Source organism: Oncorhynchus masou, chromosome 28, assembly GCF_036934945.1.
Source record: "Oncorhynchus masou masou isolate Uvic2021 chromosome 28, UVic_Omas_1.1, whole genome shotgun sequence".
Classification (NCBI taxonomy): Eukaryota; Metazoa; Chordata; class Actinopteri; order Salmoniformes; family Salmonidae; genus Oncorhynchus; species Oncorhynchus masou.
In genome coordinates, this window is record NC_088239.1 from 77,359,245 (window position 1) to 77,379,679 (window position 20,435).

Consider the following 20,435-nt stretch of genomic DNA (forward strand, 5'->3'; position numbering starts at 1 on the left):
AAGCTATCTAAATTATCTCAAAATCTGAAGAGAGTGGGGACCAACCCTCAAATACATTTTGGTACATATGGAGCTGCTGAAAATTATAACATACCGTTACATTTCATGGCTGTTATTATACCCATCTATGGCCATTCCTGAGATCATTTGTCTGGTATAACTTTTCTCTTGTTTCCTTTTATTTCAAGAACATCCGTTTCTTTATGACCAAGTTGTGCCTCCTTGAGAAAGGTTTGAATTGTTGCAATAACGTCAGACGGAAGCAATATCCTTTTTTGGTGATATCCTGTTAAGAGTTATTTTGAATGGCTCGTCTGACAAATGAAAAGTGTAGCCTATTTTGAGACCACACAAACTCGAGAGCTGCTTCGTGATGACAGCCCCCGCAGTCTCCACTTGACCGGTGCGGCTCGAGACTATAAATTGGCTCGCAATGGTCATGGGGAGGACATGAACACCTGTATCTGCAAGTAGATTGTAGTTGAGGAAATTTGACTTATCTCGTCAGAGAAGCTTTTCGAAAGCAAGAAGAAAAGTCTAATGTTCAGGAGGACCAGGGACAGAGAGCAGAAATGGAGAGCCCTATAATTGAAGACAGGCAAGTCATATTATCTATGAATTTATGTTGTTTTAATTTGCCTACAAGTTGACAAATTAAAATGTATGTCTGGTCATTGAATGGCTTAAATTGAATGCACAATCTGGGATATCAATGAATGACATTGACTCTTGAAGAATATAGGCCTATGCCTTATGATCCTATTCGTTGTATAACTGTCATGCCCAGAATAACCAATACTCCATGGTGTTGTGGTTATTTGAGTCTTGGTAAACAGATTCCAGAATGTGGTTTTAATTTAACAAAATATAGGAAATTATGCATTTAAATAGTGTTATCATAAAGTATGGTAATTGTGGTCTGAAAGATCTTTTATTTATTTTATTTTTTTACATGATTTCTCTTAGATTTATCTGCCGACCTTTTTACAAGGAAAATTATAAAGACATGGAGTTGGATGATTGGTCACCTCCAGATGCTGATCTTACACAGAAGATGGTGACCCAAATTGAACACTATCTTTCCGATGAAAATCTAGCAAAAGATGCATTCCTTTTAAAACATGTGAAAAGAAACAAAATGGGTTATGTGAACATAAAGCTGCTGACATCTTTTAAAAAGGTGAGATACTTTTCTTTTCCCTAATATTCCAACTAATGCAATTGAAAAACAATATCCTGTTTTAAATATGTTGACTTCAATTTTGTTATAACACATTTTTATATATCAAGACATTGAGATATTAACTTGACATTTACATCCATGTTCTATTAGATGAAGCCTCTGACCAAAGATTGGCGAGTCACAGCCTACGCCCTAAATTACTCCTCCAAACTAGAAGTCAACAAGGAGGGCAACAAGGTCCGTCGCAAAGACCCAGTACCAGAGTCCCTCCTGGTTCAGGTACCCAGCAGACTTCTGTTTATGTGGAACATCTCTGCTGAGCTGACGTCGAGTGGCAATGGTGGTGATGAAGATGTCCCTGCACCCCAGAGGAGCACTATGGAAACGGCCATCACTCTCCTGGAGCCCTTTGGAAGCATCTGCACAGTGAGGGTGTTCCGGCCAGGGAAGGAGCTCCCACAGGAAGTCCAGAGGTTCGCCAACAGGTACCCTGAGCTGTGCTCCCAGGAAAGTGTTCTGGTAGAGTATGAGGACTTGGAAGGGGCCAGCAGAGCCTACCACCAGCTGTCCCAGTCCGAGGACTTTGTGAGAGTCGTCCTGATCGGGATGACCTCGAAAAAGAAAGCAGGGCATAAGTTGGGAGGCTGCGTTGAGGACAGAGGTGTCGGTAAAGGTGTATCAATCGCCAACCGCTGCTTAGAGCAGCTCCAGTCCCGAGGGGAAGACTCTTCGGCGTGGAGTTCGTCCGGCGAATCCGAGATGGCCTCTCCGATGCACATGCCTAGATTCTCCTCAGGCCAGGTATGCAGGAGCCCCTGGGACAGCCCTCGCTCTAGCCCCTACCACAGCCCCAGGGTCCTCCGGGCACCTCTGCCCACCCTTCCGCGGGTCTCTCCGCTCCTGGCCTCCGAGATGTGGAGGAGCCCCGACACCAGCCCGGATCTCAGTCGACGCAACTACGAGAACCCGGCCGATAGCAGCAGCCTCTGGTTCCAGAGGCGTAAACTGGCTGCGGTGCAAACCTCCTCCCTGGATGACAGCAGCAGCAGTAAGCAGGGTCGTCTGGGTATTAAGAGGGTCCTAATGGGGGATTCCCTGCCCCCTGGGGTCATCCGGTTCCCCTACGGGCCAGATGGGACAAGAGGATTTCCCAGCTCCTTCGTAGGAAGAACACTTCAGTACTCCCTCAAGACATGACCTCAGACCAATGCTGTTCATGTTGTTTTATGTTTTAGGAAGTCATCTACTGAATTGTATAGATTTTATTTTATAGTCTCGTATAGATCTGTGTGCAGGAAAAATTGTTACAAGCATCTTGAAGGGGAATTCTAGAAATAACATTTAGGGACGGTATCCCGAAAATGCGTAGTTCTGGACTAAGATGCACTTACAATGGAGTATCTCCATTGAACATGCTATAAGGACTAGGACTTCTGTTATGCTGTTAAATCCTGTAACATCTCAACATCTACCCACACAGTGACTATATCTTAACTTCTTATCTTTACTCATTCTATGACTCAGCTGCAGTTATTAATATTCTTAAAAGGCCCAGTGCAGTCAAAAACATTGTGTTTTATATATATTTCGACACTGAGGTTAGAATAATGTGGGAATGGCTTTTTAGTGTAAGAGCTGTTTGAAAAAGCCACCTGAAAGTTCTGCCTGTTTTGGTGGGAATTTTGGTGACATCACCAGGCAGTATATTAGTTAATAGACCAATAAGAGTTCCAAACCTCTCTGCCAATAACAGCTAGTTTTCCCCTCCCCACTCAGACCATTCCCAGACATTCCTAGCAAAATTCTTGCTTGAAAAATCTCTCTTTGCTTAGAAGCTTTGTTTCTTTTTGACAATGTTTAATTGAAAACAATCAGTAAGGTAATTGTTACCCAGAAATTATTTGAAACAGCTGCTGTTTTGACTGAGTGCAGGTCAACATTGCACTGTGCTCTGGTGAAAAGCTATTTATATTGCCCAGTTATAATATAGCCTGAAAATAAACTTTAGTATGTCGATTTGAATGAGAAACTGCCAATATGAATGTCGCCATGACAACATGGGAAACTGTCGGAGCCCTCTAGTACTGTGTCGAGAGTCCCTGCACCACAGCAAAGGGCTTCTATTCTGATTCAAAAAGCTGACAAAGGGGTTTGACAATGACGAAAATGATGCCTCATAAGAGCTCTTTTGTTGCCAATTTCAGCGTGTCAATTAAAATGTACGACGGGAAGTCTCTTGAATGGCTGAGGAGTGTTTACATGATTACTGTGACCCCCCCCCCCCAAAATCCTCATAAATTCACATTAGTATGAAAAGTAGGTGACCAAAAAAAAGCAGCATCATTTCCCAGCCCATATCTGTTACTGGCCAATCAATGACCACCACAGGGCAAGATAACACACACATCAGCCTGAATCGTGTACACTACCCATTCAGATGTGAAGAAATAAGACAAATCAAAATACAATTGATTACATCACACTGTATTAATTAAAGCAAAGGGTGGACAATGAGTTTAATAATATTTTATGTAAGGAATGTGTTAAAAACACAGAAAATTTTTCCGAGATGTCTTGTCCAGAGACAGGGGGGGCAGCAATGGGTTAGGGAACTGGAACAATTTAGTGCTTTATCTCACAACGCAACATAATACGAACCAATCTCAACATAAACAAATTAAAAAAAGACCATGGGTCCTCTGAAGACGCATGCATTTTTCACAACACTCAAAATCACTGGCTTGTGATCAAATTGTTTCTTTTAAAAGGGTCGAACAAACAAATTTTATTGAAAGAAAAATCTCAAAACGGATTTGATCTTACTTCTAAGGATTGGTCTTAGTGCAGTTCCCCTGTACATGACAAACACTCAGATCCTGTTCAATCCAACTAGCTCACAAACAAATACTCCCTATAAACATATACAGTAGATAGCAAGTACTGTAGCTGGCATACTGATTTTGCCATTCCTTTGGCGTGGTGCCACATTTGCCTTTACATGCCATATTTTTACTTTACATTTGAAATTGTGGACAAACAGAGCATTAGTAAAAAAGCCATACTAAATCTTATGCTTTCCAGGATGCAAATATATGAGGGGTTGGTATCCATTTTTGGAGAAAAACATTTTCTGTTGTTGAAATTATCAGTCAGGTGGTATCTGTGGTTAGTAACTAGCTGCTCTGTAAGCACGTTACTAATGCTAACAAATCCTGATGCAAGCTTTGGTCTTCAACTGATTGATAAAGAAGACAACTCAATTTGTTAGACAAACATGAGGATGAAAGTCTAGTATTACATAGCGCTGTCGTGAACAGTAACTTACAGTGCATTCACCATTTTGTATCTGAGCAGCGTCCACCTGTCACAGTGGATGCCACAGCCTCATGGGACGTCCTCATTGGGACGTGCACAAGTTCAGACACTGGGCAGCCAATTTGGATCAAAAGACCTCCAGGTCGGCAGCATTGTAGACTACGGGTGTGTCCTCAGTGCCCATGGCAGGTTCTGGTTCCGGTTCCTGTTGGCCCTCCTCTTCGGCAACCACCTCGAGAGACTCCAAGGCCTCGTTGGTGTCGCTTGCGAATGTTTCTCTGGAGACGTCGTCGTGTTCCTGCAGGTTCAGTGTGTTGATGGCCTGCTTCATCTTCTTGGCAACCACGTGTCGCCTTCGCTTCTGTGCTGACTTCTTGCCCTTGTACTCCTTCTGGGTTTCATCGTAAAATATTTCCTATTTAAAAATGAAATGTTTACAGAAATGTGATTATTAAAAATGTAGTGTGCATATGGGGAGTACAGAAAAAAAGCAACACCAACACTGATTCAGTGGACAGGATTAGAGAAGTGCATGAAAAGCCACTTGATTTTACAGTCTCAAAAGTGTCATACCTTAAGGTGCTCACTAGAGATACTGGGAGTGTTCTTCAGCAAGTTGAGATACACCCCTCCAGGAGTCCGTCGCCTGCTGCCGTCCTACAGTGAGGTGAACATATCAAATAATTTCACACAGACTTAACAAATGGTTACAGAACAATCTAGCATAAGAGTACTAATTCAAATATGTTTTAGAAAGGCATGCAGTTACACAAGTGATGATTCATTGCAATGAGAATTGGGACATTATGGATATCATATAACAGGAGTTGTCAATTAACTCAGCTGTATCTATCTCATAAACTGAAACAAGAACAGATGCATACCATAATGTACACACCACCAGTTTCCTCAAGTGTGGCGGTCTCTCCAAGTAGTTCTATTGCTTTCTTCTTCCCAATGACTCTCACAATTCGCTCAATCAATTCCTTTTTGGGCTCTTGTAGCCTTGAGGGGAGAAAATGGATCCGCAAGTTAGTATGAGGTTATTGTACGACTGTGTGATATTGTTGACACTGTGGAAAGAAGAAAATAATTATATTTTATTTAGCCCGCGTGACAAGCCAAACATTTCATATGGCCAAATATGAAATAGCCGAGACATTCCAACCAACCAGCTCACCTGTGGGCTATCTCGTCAATCACCCTGTCGTCCGGGTCGTCCTCTGTGATCTTATACCGACCCTCGATGTCCATCTCAGCCCTGGGGCCCAGCCTCTCTTTGGCTGATCGCTTCCTCTTAAAATGGCCTCCTCCATTCTCTTCGGCGGCCGGCCCGCCACGCTTCATGTACTCGTCCAGCTGAGTGTCCAACATGGCTACCTCGCCCGGCTCCTGTTCCTCCCTCTCCTTCTCCATGAGCTTGCGGGCCAGGACATAGTTGTAGGTCTCCACCTGCCTGTTGGCCATGCTAATGGCACCATCCACACCAAGGAAATCCAGCTCAGCTTCCACTGCCTGCTGGGTCTGCTCCTGAACCACAGAGCCCCAGATGTTGTTGACTTTGCGGCCACCTGGGTTAGCCTGGGGGGCTCCGAAGTGGGGAGTGGGGACCGGGGCAGGTTGGGGAGCGTTGGAGCACTTCTGCCGCTTCCGCCTCCACACTGCTGCGTCCTCATCAGAGTCTGGTTCGCTATCGCTGGAGTCCACGGTTCTCATGGTGCTACGGTAGCTTGTGGCTGTCTGTGGAAGGGCCCTACTCTGGAAAGACTGGCCACTGAAAACAGGAGCTGCTGCAGGCATCTAGGTGGTAAGAGAAGACTGTCAGATCATTTCAGATTTAATTATACAAGGCCATTTAAAAGTCTGGTACGCCTGATTTTGAGCTGTTCTGGACTGATTCCCACCTACGTGTGTGTGCAGGGCGCTCTGTGAATGGCGCAAAATAAATAGTGCACTCCGTGAATGCTCTCTTGGTCCCACTTCACATGCCATTCTCCTCTCTCATCTGACATGCAGTATGTAAAATCTGACACTTCACTTGCATAAGGAGTGACAGGTCACATTTTCTGGCCTATCCAGACAAAGGATCGATTTCCTTCACCTGTGATACTCGCAGCTCCGCTTACAATACTGGATATGAAATAGGAGACCCTAAAGATTGCAGCAAAATCAGTTTAATCTCACTGTGATATTATCTGATGGATTTAGAGCTCTCAACATGAAAAATACCAAATCATTTTGTAGAATTGACAGAAGACCACTTTCCCTTCGTCACAAAGGGATGAATTGGTGCTTAAAGCCGATGGTATAATGAGTCAGCAGGCATTTGAATGGCGTCTCTGCTTCACTCAGAGGACACTGGGCAGAAAATGCTCTGATGTATGTTATATGAAATGGTGCTACATTTGTATTTTACAGTTATAAGGTGAAATATTATAATAAGTCCTTTCTAAATAGATGTCTATATTTAGAAAGCATTTCAAGCCTTATTCCCCCCACTTTGTGGAATAGGAAAACAATGTATGATTTTTCATATTTGTATATTCATATTTGTACTGTGTACTGGAGTCCTGAAAAGTGATTACCTCAGCAATTTATAGCTATTCATACCAGAAAGGTGAGATTTTAATATTTCTGGCAGTATAACTAGGTATCGTTTATGGCCCTCATGATAAATAATTAATTTTGGGTATTTACATTTTTTACATAAAATTGTACAGGTTTTAATACCAAAGTAGTAGGCTCCTCTCATTACCGGTAGTTGACATGTAACAGTTAATCTATCGTGGACAGATTCATGTGAAGTGACACTTTTGCAATAATTGTACTTCTAGATAACCGAGATTAGTCATTCGTTTAGTCATTGCATAGTTAAATAATAAAAAAAAAGAGTCTTTAGATGAAATGCAGCAGCATAAATTAGCTTGAGTGGCCACACCATAGCAACGCAAGCTAGCTAAATGTAGCACACGCTTTCGATGCACTAGGACCACAGAGACTTGCAAAAAATATATAGCAATCTTTGTGGACAACGTGCTCCTCTAGCAAACTGTAACTAAAGACTGTTCTTCAATTTGTGCTGTAGCTACGTTGCAAAGCTAGCGTCGCGAACGTAGCTAGCTAGCTTTAGCTAACGTTTGCAGAATCAAACAATCCATATTGTTAGTGTTTAAGAACGTCTAATTTAATTATTTTCTTACCTGGGGTTTAACGTCAACTGTGGTTCCCATTTCTGAATCAGAGTTTGATCCAGAAATCTCTCCATCCTCCAAATCATCCATTGTATCTCTGTTAACACCCGCCATTTCTCCAGTCTTACTCGGAAGTAAATAAAAGTACCCACATCTACGTCACAACTTTTTTCCTCTTGATAAATTATATTTTAATTGTTATAGTTTGTGATTCAAAAGCAAGACATGAACATTACCCGTGTAAATATAGATTGTAGGTATTTATATTTATTTAACTACAGTTTGCTGGTATGTTACTATACAAATGAAAATTTAAAAATAGTTTGCAGAGAACGTTTTCGATCCGTCGACCTCTGGGTTATGGGCCCAGCACGCTTCAGGTCAAATGTTATTTGACACATGCGCAGAATACAACAGGTGTAGACCTTACAGTGAAATACTTACTTACAAGCCCGTAACCAACAATGCAGTTTTAAGAAAATACAACAAAAAAAGTCAGATAAGAATAACAAATGATTAAAGAGCAGCAGTAAATAACAATAGCGGGGCTATATACCAGGGGTACCGGTACAGTGTGCGGGGACACCATGTCGAGGGAATTGAGGTAATATGTACATGTAGGTAGAGTTATTAAAGTGACTATGTATAGATAGTAACTGAGAGGAGCAGCAGCGTTCCATTGAGGGGGCAATGCAAATAGTCTGGGTCGCCATTTGATTAGCTGTTCAGGAGTCTTACGGCTTGGGGGTAGAAGCTATTGGACCTAGACTTGGCGCTCCGGTACCGCTTGCAATGCGGGAGCAGAGAGAACAGTCTATGACTAGAGTTTCTGGAGTCTTTGACAATTTTTACAGCCTTCCTTTGACACCGCCCCTGGTATAGAGGTCCTGGATGGCAGGAAGCTTGTCCTGCCCTCTTCACGACTGTCTTGGTGTGTTTGGACAATGTTAGTTTGTTGGTGATGTGGACGCCAAGGAACTTGAAGCTCTCAACCTGCTCCACTACAGCCCTGTCGATGGGAATGGGGGCGTGCTTGGTCCTCCTTCTCCTGTAGTCCACAATCATCTCTGCTGTATTAATTGAGCTGTAGTCAATTAATAGCATTCTCACATAGGTGTTCCTTTTGTCCAGGTGTGAAAGGTCAGTGTGGAGTGCAATAGAGATTGCATCATCTGTGGATCTGTTGGTGCGATATGCAAATTGGAGTGGGTCTAGGGTATCTGGGATAATGGTGTTGATGTGGGCCATGACCAGCCTTTCAAAGTATATCATGGCTACAGACGTGAGTGCTACAGGTCGGTAGTCATTTAGGCAGGTTACCTTAGTGTTCTTGGGCACAGGGACTATGGTGATCTGCTTGAAACATGTTGGTATTACAGACTCAGACAGGGAGAGGTTGAAAATGTCAGTGAAGACACTTGCCCGTTGGTCAGCGCATGCTCGGAGTACACGTCCTGGTAATCCGTCTGGCCCTGCTGCCTTGTGAATGTTGACCTGTTTAAAGGTTTTTCTCAGATCGGCTGCGGAGATCGTGATCACAGTCGTCCGGAACAGCTGATGCTCTCATGCATGTTTCAGTGTTACTTGCCTCGAAACGAGTATGGAAGTTATTTAGCTCGTCTGGTAGGCTCGTGTCACTGGGCAGCTCTTGGCTGTGCTTCCCTTTGTAGTCTGTAATAGTTTGCAGGCCCTGCCACATCCGACGCGCGTTGGAGTCGGTGTAGTACTATTCGATCTTAGTCCTGTATTGATGCTTTGCCTGTTTGATGGTTCGTCGGAGGGCATAGCGGGATTTCTTATAGAGTCTAACATTGTATCAATTTACAGTCCCACTGTAACAAAGTGCTTATATCCTTCAATAAACTTTTTTGAAGGTATCCCTTTTCTCTAATCACCATCACTATTATTATTAGTAGTAGTAGAATTTTTTATTTTTTTTACTGTTATTGTTGATGTCATTATCGGACTTCGATAGTGTCTGTCATTCATGCTAATAAAGCTTACATTAATCTGAATCTCCCATCACAGAGCATCAATACAGTTATGATGTTTACAATAAATCAAACTGAACTTTTTAGTTGACATTTTATTTCTACTGTCATCATTAGTTACTTTGTCACTAACTTCAGAGAAACAGATTTGAATGTATTCAGATTAGATTGTTTCAGTAAATTAAATTCCAATTCAAGAATTCATGGTGCACGCATTGACAGTACTAGCTAAATAATTACCATCTATATGCCAAAAGTCTGGGCCTCTGATAGAGACTGTAGAAGTGTCATCAACGCGTGCTTCTGTATTCCCCCTTCTCTCTAGGAGCATTTGTGTGCCCAGGCCCCATAGGCGTGTCAAAAGGATCCCACTCTGGTAACCAATGTAGCTGACCGATGTAGAGAGAGACAAGTGCCTTAGCAAAATGCAATCTAAAGCATGTGTGGTCACAGGGACAATAGAATTCTCCCCACTGCATGTTACAACAGTAAAATAATATGTTTTTCACCTCGTCAAACTGATTCTATATTTAATGTAGTCTTTGAGATGCTCAAACAAGCATGTGTGTATCTGTAGTTGGTGTTCTTCAAATGTAAAATGCACTAGACTGTGCAAGACAGAATCCACAAAGAAAAGAGAACAGGCAAATGCATATGTGGTCCCAATGTCTAAATAGGGATGGCAGGGCTAGTTCAAATTGCAGTAGGATAATTCTCCTCACAGTTTAGTGAATCAGCCCATGCCTGGTCAATAGCACTTGGTTGATCTCAGAGAGTGAGACACAGGAGAGCTGAATAGATCATGTGAGACAAAAGTGAGAGACATGAATGAATAAAATAAATCATCACAGAAAAGGAATGTAGTTTGTGAGCTAGAAAATAAACATCCTGAGTCTGAGGCAGGGTGCTCTGCAATCATCCTACTCCAACTATTGACAGGGATAATATGGCATTTCTAGTTTGTCAGTATGAATGAAATGAGTGGGTCCTGCATTGATGACTGTATTAGATTTACACTACTTGTCCTATCAATTGTTGTAGTGTTAAATTATTACTTGGAATAAACTGATAGCTAAAATGCTCCTTGTCCTGGTATGGTGAGATAACTTGATCCTGCGTTGGAATATGGTGATACGAGCGATTATTTCAAAGACAGCTACCGTAAACCACGCCCCTGTGGGCAGATCTAGGCATGTTGCACTGGGACGTGAAGAAAATTATCTTATTTTACAATTGGTCCGCCGTGGTTCTATGTAGCCTAGTTATGCTAATATATTTGAGACGAGTGTATTGCAGTTAAATTCATCTTTGATTTAATAAGTCAAATATATTTGAGTAGTAAACAAGGAAACAACAACGAGTCCCAGACAGTTCGCAACAGAACATACCAGAGGGGACCATTGTTTTCTAGGCTACCTAAATTATTGGGATCAGTGTTTGCAGTGGTGTAAAGTACTTAAGTAAAACTACTTTAAAGTACTATTTAAGTAGTTTTTTTGGGGGGGGGGTATCTGTACTTTACTATTTATATTTCTGACTACTTTTACTTTTACTTCACTACATTCCGAAAGAAAATGTACTTCTTACTCCATACATTTTCCCTGACACCCAAAAGTAGTCATTACATTTTGAATGCTTAGCATGACAGGGAAATGGTCAAATTCACGCACTTATCATGAGAATATCCCTGGTCATCCCTACTGCCTGGCGGACTCACTAAACACACGTGCTTAGTTTGTAAATCAAATCAAATTCAAATCAAATATATTTTATATAGCCCTTCGTAGATCAGCTGATATCTCAAAGTGCAGTACAGAAACCCAGCCTAAAACCCCAAACAGCAAGCAATGCAGGTGTTGAAGCACGTTGGCTAGGAAAAACTCCCTAGAAAGGCCAAAACCTAGGAAGACACCAGGCTATTTTTTAACCTTTATTTAACTAGACAAGTCAGTTAAGAACAATTTCTTATTTTCTGTGATGGCCTTCAGGTTTAACTGCCTGTTCAGGGGCAGAACGACAGATTTGTACCTTGTCAGCTCGGAGATTTGAACTTGTAACCTTCCGGTTACTAGTCCAATGCTCTAACCACTAGGCTACCCTGCTGCCCTATGAGGGTTGGCCAGTCCTCTTCTGGCTGTGCCGGGTGGAGATTATAACAGCACATGGCCAAGATGTTCAAATGTTCATAAATGACCAGCATGGTCAAATAATACGTCTGGGACAGGTTCTCATTTACAACTGCGACAAGTTCTCATTTACAACTGCAACCTGGCCAAGATAAAGCAAAACAGTGAGACAAAAACAACACAGAGTTACACAAACAAACGTACAGTCAATAACACAATAGAAAGATCTATGTACAGTGTGTGCAAATGTAGAAGAGTAGGGAGGTAAGGCAATAAATAGGCCATAGAGGTGAAATAATTACAATTTAGCATTAACACTGGAGTGATAGATGTGCAGATGATGTGCAAGTAGAGATACTGGGGTGCAAAAGAGCAAGAGGATATTTACAGATTGGCTGTGTGCAGGTACAGTGATCGGTAAGCTGCTCTGACTGCTGATGCTTAAAGTTAGTGAGAGCGATATGAGTCACGGCCATTAGACATGGGAACATGTTTAGAATTGCAAGACACTTTGCTTCAAAAGGTCAACATTTTCTTTGCAACCCATGGCAAAATATGTAGAATTGCAGCATATAAGCAAAATTCTCTCCACCAAGAAGACGGGTGTGAACAGTTTGTGTCATGAATAGGGAGGGGGGTCCTTGGGGGGGTCCTTGCAGTCTAGAGTCCTAGGGACATCCTTCCCCTCATTGAAGTTGAAATGTAAAATGGTTAAGGTAAGGGGGGGGTGGAAAAAGTACCCAATTGTCATACTTTAGTCAAATTAAAGTATAGATATCTTAATAGAAAACTTACTCAACTGAAAGTGAAAGTCACCCAGTAAAATAATACTTGAGTAAAAGTGTAAAAGTATTTGGATTTAAATATACTTAAGTATCAAAAGTAAATGTAATTGCTAAAATATTAAAAGTAAAAGTATTAATCATTTAAAATGTCTTATACTAAACAAACCAGATGCAAATATTTTCTTGTTTGTTATTTATTCACGGATAGCTAGGGGCATGTTCCAACACTCAGACATCATTTACAAATGAAGGCATTTGTGTTTAGTGAGTCAGTCAAATCAGAGGCAGTAGGGATGACCTTTTGATAAGTGCGTGAATTGGACCATTTTTTCTGTCCTGCTAAGCATTCAAAATGTCACGACTACTTTTGGGTGTCAGGGAAAATGTATAGTGTGAAAATGTCATTATTTTCTTTAGGAATGTAGTAAAGTAAAACTAAACGTTGTCAAAAATATAAATAGTAAAGTGAAGTACAGATACCCTCAAAAACGTAATACTTTGAAGTATTTTTTACTTAAGTACTTTACACTACTGGGTTAGGGTAAGATAAGAGGTATTGAGTAGGAACGCCACAAGGATCCCGGATAGTACTCACAAATTATGTCCGAAGGAGGTGCCGCGCATAAACCAATCACTGGCGAATGTCACGAGGCCCAAGTGGAACTGGCGGAGCACGCCGTTTATTGCACCGGATATCCAACCATGCAGCGCTGCTTCACATTAACCATTGTACGGCACTGGGCCCTTCGAAAGAAACTTTTCACTATCAGCTACCAACAATCAGCAGCCATGTCTACACTTCTGATAAACCAGCCCAAATATGCCTGGTTGAAAGAATTAGGCCTGAGTGAGGATAATGACGGTGTTTACAACGGGAACTGGGGAGGCAAAGGAGAGGTAAAACATGCAAGGGGATTAGCTAGCTACACGTTCTGTGGGTCCTGAATTCTAAATATAAATCCAGACATTATCGGCAAGCTAACTAGGCCACATAGTGGACTTTGCTTAGTACGTTAAGCTAAAAGCCCAAGTTTGACAATTGAGACAGATCAAAATGTTACGCAAACTTGTCCGAATAGTTTGTTGCTTTGACTTTTGAGTTTCTTAATTCATTGACACATTTTAATAGGTTATACAATGTAGCGTTAGTAATCAAATTCAACCAATTTCAGTAGCTATGTTTCAGCGAATATGTCTCCACTGTACTTGGTTAGCATAGCAAACTAAGTTAGCTAGGTAGCTGGTTTACTTTGCTACCTAGACACGTCGTCGAGTTTCTTGAGACTACAGGAACCTACTTTACGCGGTCGAGCTGGCTAGCATAACGTTACCTAGCTAGCACATGGTCTCTACAGGTAACAAAAAGCCGTGCCACAGATTTACAGCTGTCAAACTATTACATGACACTTACAGACATACAGTATTTAACGAGGCAGTTATGAAGTCACTGTAAATGTAAACTGTAGGAAGTTCAGTTTTCTTTTGTCGTTTATATATTTTTTTGCGCACTGCACATGTCTTACCCTACAGTGACACCTATCGGCCAGATATGATAGAAGGTTGAATTTGATTCAATTGTACTGAAAATTTAGTAATTTATTCTCACTAACCCCCAATGCAATTGTCAGGCAGTATCATGGTATAACCCATCGACACCATTCCCTTTTACTGTATTATTTATAGACTAACGTATAAAGAGTAAGCTACATAATGTCAAGTATAAGTAGTGGACAGTGTGTGTTGAAAAGTGCACTGCTATCTTAGTGGCTTCAGATAGCAATGAAGTATCCAATTCAAAGGCTGTGAACTGTATTCAGTAATAATGTCCCTGCTCCTGTGGTGGGGTGTTCTAATCGGTGTTCTTTCTTCAAGGTCATCACCTCATATTGCCCTGCCAACAATGAGCCCATTGCCAGAGTACGCCAGGTAATGTCAATAAGGTCTCACAGTTCTATCAGTATACCACGGTCACCATTTAAAAAAATATAAACCACTGCTACCATTTTGCAATTTAACATAGAAATTGTGCATGGCCCCAATTGTGGTTTTCTGTTCAATTCTGCTCACCCAAATGTCAACATTGTTTGTTTAAAATGGCCGACCTTCTCATTTTACAAAAGCTTCTGAATGGCCTTGTCTTCAAGGCGTCAGTTGCTACTTGTTCGAGCCAAACCAGGTTTATATTCATAATGCTTCCCTAAAGATCAAGAGTCCAATATTAATCATCTGACCTGGATTCAAAGTTACTTTATATACTTTTTTTTAAACGTCTCTCTTAAAGGAGCCTTACTGACCCCAATGCAAAATGTTAATGTAGTGAAGTTCCTGGATACTGTTTCCTCTGTTCAGGCAACCATGGCAGAATATGAAGAAACTGTACAGAAATCGAGGGATGCCTGGAAGGTGTGGGCAGATGTAAGTATGGTGGCTTAAACAAGAATGTGTCTTCATTGCTCATTTCATTTCACCTTTTGAACACGCCAACACTAAAAATCACATTTTCTCGTCAAATCTAGATTCCTGCCCCTAAAAGAGGAGAGATTGTGCGTCAGATTGGTGACGCACTGAGGAAAAAGATCAAAGTCCTGGGCAGTTTGGTAAGACCTATCACAAATGTGACCGCTGTAGTCTTGGCTGCAATCACACAGTAAAAGGGCAACATAACTACGATGATGAGATTCATAGCAGCTCCGTAGACTTTGACACTACCTTGCTAGAGCTTGTCTCTTTGGTGTTTTCAGGGGAGAGGACAGAGCCATGCTAATAAGGGATGCAGTGCTCAAAAGGGAAACTGTTTTCTGTTTGTAGGTGTCCCTGGAGATGGGAAAGATCTATGTTGAGGGAGTCGGCGAGGTGCAGGAATACGTTGACGTCTGTGACTACGCTGTTGGCTTGTCTCGCATGATCGGTGGTCCAGTTCTCCCCTCTGAAAGTAAGTCTGCAGTTAACAATCCATTAAATATAGTCTTATTTACCGAAGGGTGGTTGTTGGTTTAAGAAAAGTGTGCAGAGGCTTTTTGCGCCATTTCTGCTCGAACACACCTGATCCTGCTCATCAGTTGCTCACCACAAACTTGTGAACAGGGCCACATATCTAGCATCTGTCCCTGTAGTCTTATTCATTTTAATCTAAAAAAGCTAAACTGACCCTAGATCTGCACTCTGAGATGCTTTGTGGATACGGGCCCACGGGCGACAGGGTAGCCTAGTGGTTAGAGCGTTGGACAAGTAAACAGAAGGTTGCAAGTTCAAACCCCCGAGCTGACAAGGTACAAATCTGTCGTTCTGCCCCTGAACAGGCAGTTAACCCACTGTTCCTAGGCCGTCATTGAAAATAAGAATTTGTTCTTAACTGACTTGCCTAGTTAAATAAAGGTACTTTTTTTAAAGACTGGAGGACAAGCCTGCACACCCAATACTTTTCCAGTTCTGTAGTTGGATGTTAGAGAATCATGGGATAGGAAATGGTGGTGTTAAATACAATTTTGTCAATTTGAAGTAATGTGATGTCTCTTTAGGACCGGGCCACGCGCTGATTGAGATGTGGAACCCTGTCGGTCTGGTGGGCATCATCACAGCCTTCAACTTCCCTGTGGCCGTCTACGGCTGGAACAACGCCATCGCCCTCATCTGTGGCAACGTCTGCCTCTGGTGAGTGCCTATAGGTTCACACTGTTAACTGTTCTACATCATTGAAATTATAGTGTGTATCAGTCTTTCTCTGCCAGTTTAATTTTAGTGATGTCTTTTGTTTATACCATGTCGCAAATAATTTCTGCCATTGGACAAAGTCTAAGCTATAAGGACTCAAACCTGTTTGAAGGGAATCAGGTACACATTATGGCAATGTACACAGCTCCTATTCCAGTTCTGAAATGTTTGTTGATTTTCCTCTAGGAAAGGAGCTCCCACCACCCCTCTAACCAGTGTAGCTGTAACCAAGTAGGTGTTTTGGGGTATTTTATCAGAGATTGAAGAGTTAATGCAAATTCTCTTATTTTAGTTACTGTCACGTTGAAGAGAGAATGTAGACTACATTTGCTCATACTCCAAAATAGACAAGGCTCAATTAGACCACCAAACCATTTTTCAGCAACACACAGATGTGTAGGATTTAGTTGGATTGTGCTCAGTTGTGTCCGTGCGTGTTCCGACAGAATCGTGGCTGAGGTGTTGGAGCAAAACAACCTGCCAGGTGCCATCTGCTCCATGACATGCGGTGGCGCTGACATCGGGTGAGTCCCCTCCCCTAGTGACGGTCTTCTGTCCTTTCTCCTGGTACACTACTCCCTAGAAATACAAAAGGATTTTATTGGATGTAGGCAAGAGGGAGTGTCCAACATATTTCTTACACTAGTCTTTTCTCTTTCGACCCCACAGCACAGCAATGTCGAAGGACGAGCGCGTCGACCTGGTCTCATTCACTGGCAGCACCCACGTGGGCAAGATGGTGGCCATGTTGGTGCAGGAGAGGTTTGGTGAGTCGGCACCTTTTCACCTCTCAACCAAACTTGACCACATTTGGGACGCATTGCTTTATTTATTTAAGGTGACTTAATAGTGTTAATTTTGTACAGGTCGTAATTTGCTGGAGCTTGGCGGGAACAACGCCATCATAGGTAAGGGCTTGAAGACACTAGCTTGATTATTGTCATGATACTGCGACGTTATACATGCATTAGCAGACATATTATGAATTGCCTCAGAGTAGCTAGCACGGAATGGTATGATAATTACGACTGAGAATAATAGCCTGTCCATTTAATTTCTCAGGAAGTGTGTGTATATATACGGTTATGTTTCTCAGTTGGCAATATGTGTGTCTTCAGTGTTTGAGGATGCTGATCTGAACCTTGTGGTGCCTTCTGCCGTCTTTGCTTCTGTGGGAACTGCTGGACAGCGCTGCACCACCACCAGGAGGCTGGTAAGTTGACGGCAACATATAGACCACTATGCTCATATCTGACCAATGAAACGCACACATGCAGCAGTCACACTCTGAACTACAATCCAAGGCCCTGTTTAAATGATTTTACACTCCCTTTCTCCTTAAAGTTACTGGTGACTTTGTTTTAGATGCTGCACGGAAGCATCCATGACGTAGTGGTGGAGAGAGTAGCCAAAGCCTACAAACAAGTCCGCATTGGAGACCCCTGGGACCGTAAGTGCTTCTGTAAAATGGATCAGCAAATTCTGTTCAACTTCCATACTAAGGATGGCTGAACATGTGACCACAATACAAGTGTGAATAACATGGTGCATGTTTTTAATATAGACGCACGCCCTTTTCCCCTACAGCGAGCACTATGTACGGCCCGCTCCACACCAAGCAGGCTGTGGACCAGTACCTGGCAGCCATCGAACAGGCCAAGCAACAGGGTGGCACTGTAGTGTGTGGAGGAAAGGTACTGTGCTCCTGCTGTATACATAGAGCACCTCTGTGTGATGTGGGCTGTTATGTAGTCTTTATCTCAAGGAGAAAAACTTGTTTAAATAAAAGTCATGTTTATATGCCATTATAATTTAATTTTTTTAACCTTTATTTAACCAGGCAAGTCAGTTAAGAACAAATTCTTATTTTCAATGACTGCCTACGAACAGTGGGTTAACTGCCTGTTCAGGGGCAGAACGACAGATTTGTACCTTGTCAGCTCGGGGGTTTGAACTTGCAACCTTTCGGCTACTAGTCCAACGCTCTAACCACTGGGCTACCCTGAGGACCGCCTTAAGTTGAAAAATGACACTTGCACTACACAATCCTTTACTCTTTTAGCTCTAGCACAAATGATCAATGGATCAATTTGGAACCCGGTAGAAACCGTAAGTAAGACCAGAAACCGTTATCTGCTAATGTACGCAATAGCTGTCAAATGAAACCTGAAAAGTGGGAATATCAGAGTTTGTTTTGGTTGCCAGGTGATGGATCGTCCTGGAAACTACGTGGAGCCCACCATCATCACAGGGCTGGCTCACGATGCGCCCATCGTTCACACAGAGACCTTTGTCCCCATCCTCTACGTCCTCAAGTTCCAGGTAGGGCATCCATTACCTTCTGTCTCAGGAGCCTGGTTAAAGGAGACGTAACACTGCACTTAGTCTGGTTCAACCAGGTAAACTGTACCCTGTGCAATGTTGAAAACCCGAGAAGGTGGCTATTGGCTCATTTTGATTCTTGGTTATTCGGGGGGGTCAAATCAAATCCCTGCTAACTCTTATCTGTTGTCCACTCAGACTGAGGAGGAGGCGTTTGCCTGGAACAATGAGGTCAAGCAGGGCCTCTCCAGCAGCATCTTCACCAAGGACATGGGCCGAGTCTTCCGCTGGCTGGGGTAAGAGCTGGGTGTTGTGTATGAAGAAGTCCTTCTAAGGCGACGTGGTTCCTGAATGTTAGTGGGATTTGGGTTGTGGCTGAGGACTGGGTCTTAGCTTGAAAACAGGTTTGATCCACTTGATGGACAACAAGAATACGGTCTCAGGTGGACCACAGTACACAACGCTGTGTGTACAGTGCAATATAGCATCTAGTCTAAGTGGTGTAGTAGACATTGGAAAGTGGAGGTAGGCCTATTCATTGGAAAGATGCTTTCTTCCTCTAGACCTAAAGGATCGGACTGCGGCATCGTGAACGTCAACATTCCTACCAGCGGAGCTGAGATTGGAGGAGCCTTCGGTACGTTGGCTGTCTGTCCTTCTGTCTGTAGGCTTCCCTGTGTGCATTAGGCTAACTGCTGACGTGTTTGTTTCCAGGTGGGGAGAAACACACAGGAGGTGGACGGGAGTCAGGCAGCGACTCTTGGAAGCAGTACATGAGAAGGTCCACATGGTGAGTGAAAAAAAAAAAAATGCTCTCTGCCAGATTACACCGCACAGAAATATTTCAGTTTGTTCCACATCTTATCTTTATGGCAGACCCTCTATCACAGTTGGAACACTGCCATGTAAATTCTTTAATGCGTAAGCCCCAAATTCACCGCACTATAAACCATGGTTTTACCTGGGTCTCCCGTCGGTATATTTGGGTTATCATACTCCTTTTATAAAGGGTTGGAACGATTACAGACTATGTAAATGAGCATTGAGGGGGAGGGGGGGGGGGGTGGATACTTGATTGACACAGTTTTCCTATTCTAACTGTTCTCCTCCCCCTTCAGCACTATCAACTACAGCAAGGATCTTCCTCTAGCTCAAGGAATCAAATTTGAGTGAAGCGGGCACACAAGGAACCCGGACCCAGTCAACCTTGATGAATCTACAAGGGAAACTGAAACACTAACTAACCATTTGGACTTTGCATAGTTTATTCTCCAAAATGCTAAACTTCTGTCCTAGCAACTTTTACAATCAGAAGAATAATTGGACTTGGCCAAGTGGGGCAACCGGGTGCGTTTTGGGTTGGTCATGATGGTGGAATGCGGTTCAAGTATATTTTTTTTGTGACTTTAGGGGTTGGTTGGAAATGGAAAATTAATACTCCCATTTTTCTATTGTAAAGATGTTATATTTGGCTGAAGCGGTCATAGAACTAACCACCCTAGTTGTGTGCAATTTGTTTGGCACTTAACTGTAGTACTTAACTCTGCTTTCTAATACTGTACCAGGTGCTTTGTACAAATAAATAATGCCTTTTGTTTTGGGAAGATGTTTATTTATATTATCAGATTTGTATTGCAGACAGCAAAACAATTTGACAAGCACTATATTGATGTGTGGCACATGTGTGCAAATGTTGAATCACATCACTTCCCATTTCACATGATTCATTAAGGGGTGTAAAGGTGCATGTAGCCTAATATGGTCCATTTGTTACATAATGCAAAACAAACGACATGCCTGCCAACAAGTGT

The 20,435-nt window shown here is 42.4% G+C and overlaps 3 protein-coding genes across 3 annotated transcripts; 2 read left to right on the top strand and 1 right to left on the bottom strand.

Moving 5' to 3' along the window:
- Positions 1 to 447: 447 nt before the first annotated feature.
- LOC135518333 (la-related protein 6-like) lies at positions 448 to 3,428 on the top strand. Its single transcript, XM_064943431.1, has 3 exons — positions 448 to 598; positions 967 to 1,180; positions 1,334 to 3,428. Exons 1-3 carry the CDS (start codon positions 573 to 575, stop codon positions 2,378 to 2,380), a joined length of 1,287 nt encoding a protein of 428 aa, XP_064799503.1. The 5' UTR covers positions 448 to 572; the 3' UTR covers positions 2,381 to 3,428.
- A 254-nt stretch (positions 3,429 to 3,682) lies between these two features.
- On the bottom strand, positions 3,683 to 7,853 carry phax (phosphorylated adaptor for RNA export). The gene is made up of 5 exons (XM_064943432.1): positions 7,699 to 7,853; positions 5,679 to 6,298; positions 5,383 to 5,503; positions 5,072 to 5,155; positions 3,683 to 4,913 (listed from the first exon to the last, which is right to left on the bottom strand). Exons 1-5 carry the CDS (start codon positions 7,801 to 7,803, stop codon positions 4,626 to 4,628), a joined length of 1,218 nt encoding a protein of 405 aa, XP_064799504.1. The 5' UTR covers positions 7,804 to 7,853; the 3' UTR covers positions 3,683 to 4,625.
- Positions 7,854 to 13,220: 5,367 nt separating this feature from the next.
- On the top strand, positions 13,221 to 20,228 carry aldh7a1 (aldehyde dehydrogenase 7 family, member A1). Its single transcript, XM_064943437.1, has 18 exons — positions 13,221 to 13,488; positions 14,464 to 14,517; positions 14,941 to 15,006; positions 15,108 to 15,188; positions 15,400 to 15,523; positions 16,110 to 16,242; positions 16,489 to 16,533; positions 16,749 to 16,826; positions 16,972 to 17,069; positions 17,169 to 17,210; positions 17,421 to 17,515; positions 17,668 to 17,752; positions 17,890 to 17,996; positions 18,508 to 18,624; positions 18,823 to 18,920; positions 19,188 to 19,261; positions 19,339 to 19,414; positions 19,743 to 20,228. The coding sequence occupies exons 1-18, from the start codon at positions 13,294 to 13,296 to the stop codon at positions 19,795 to 19,797; spliced, it is 1,623 nt and encodes a 540-aa protein (XP_064799509.1). The 5' UTR covers positions 13,221 to 13,293; the 3' UTR covers positions 19,798 to 20,228.
- The last annotated feature ends 207 nt before the right edge of the window (positions 20,229 to 20,435 follow it).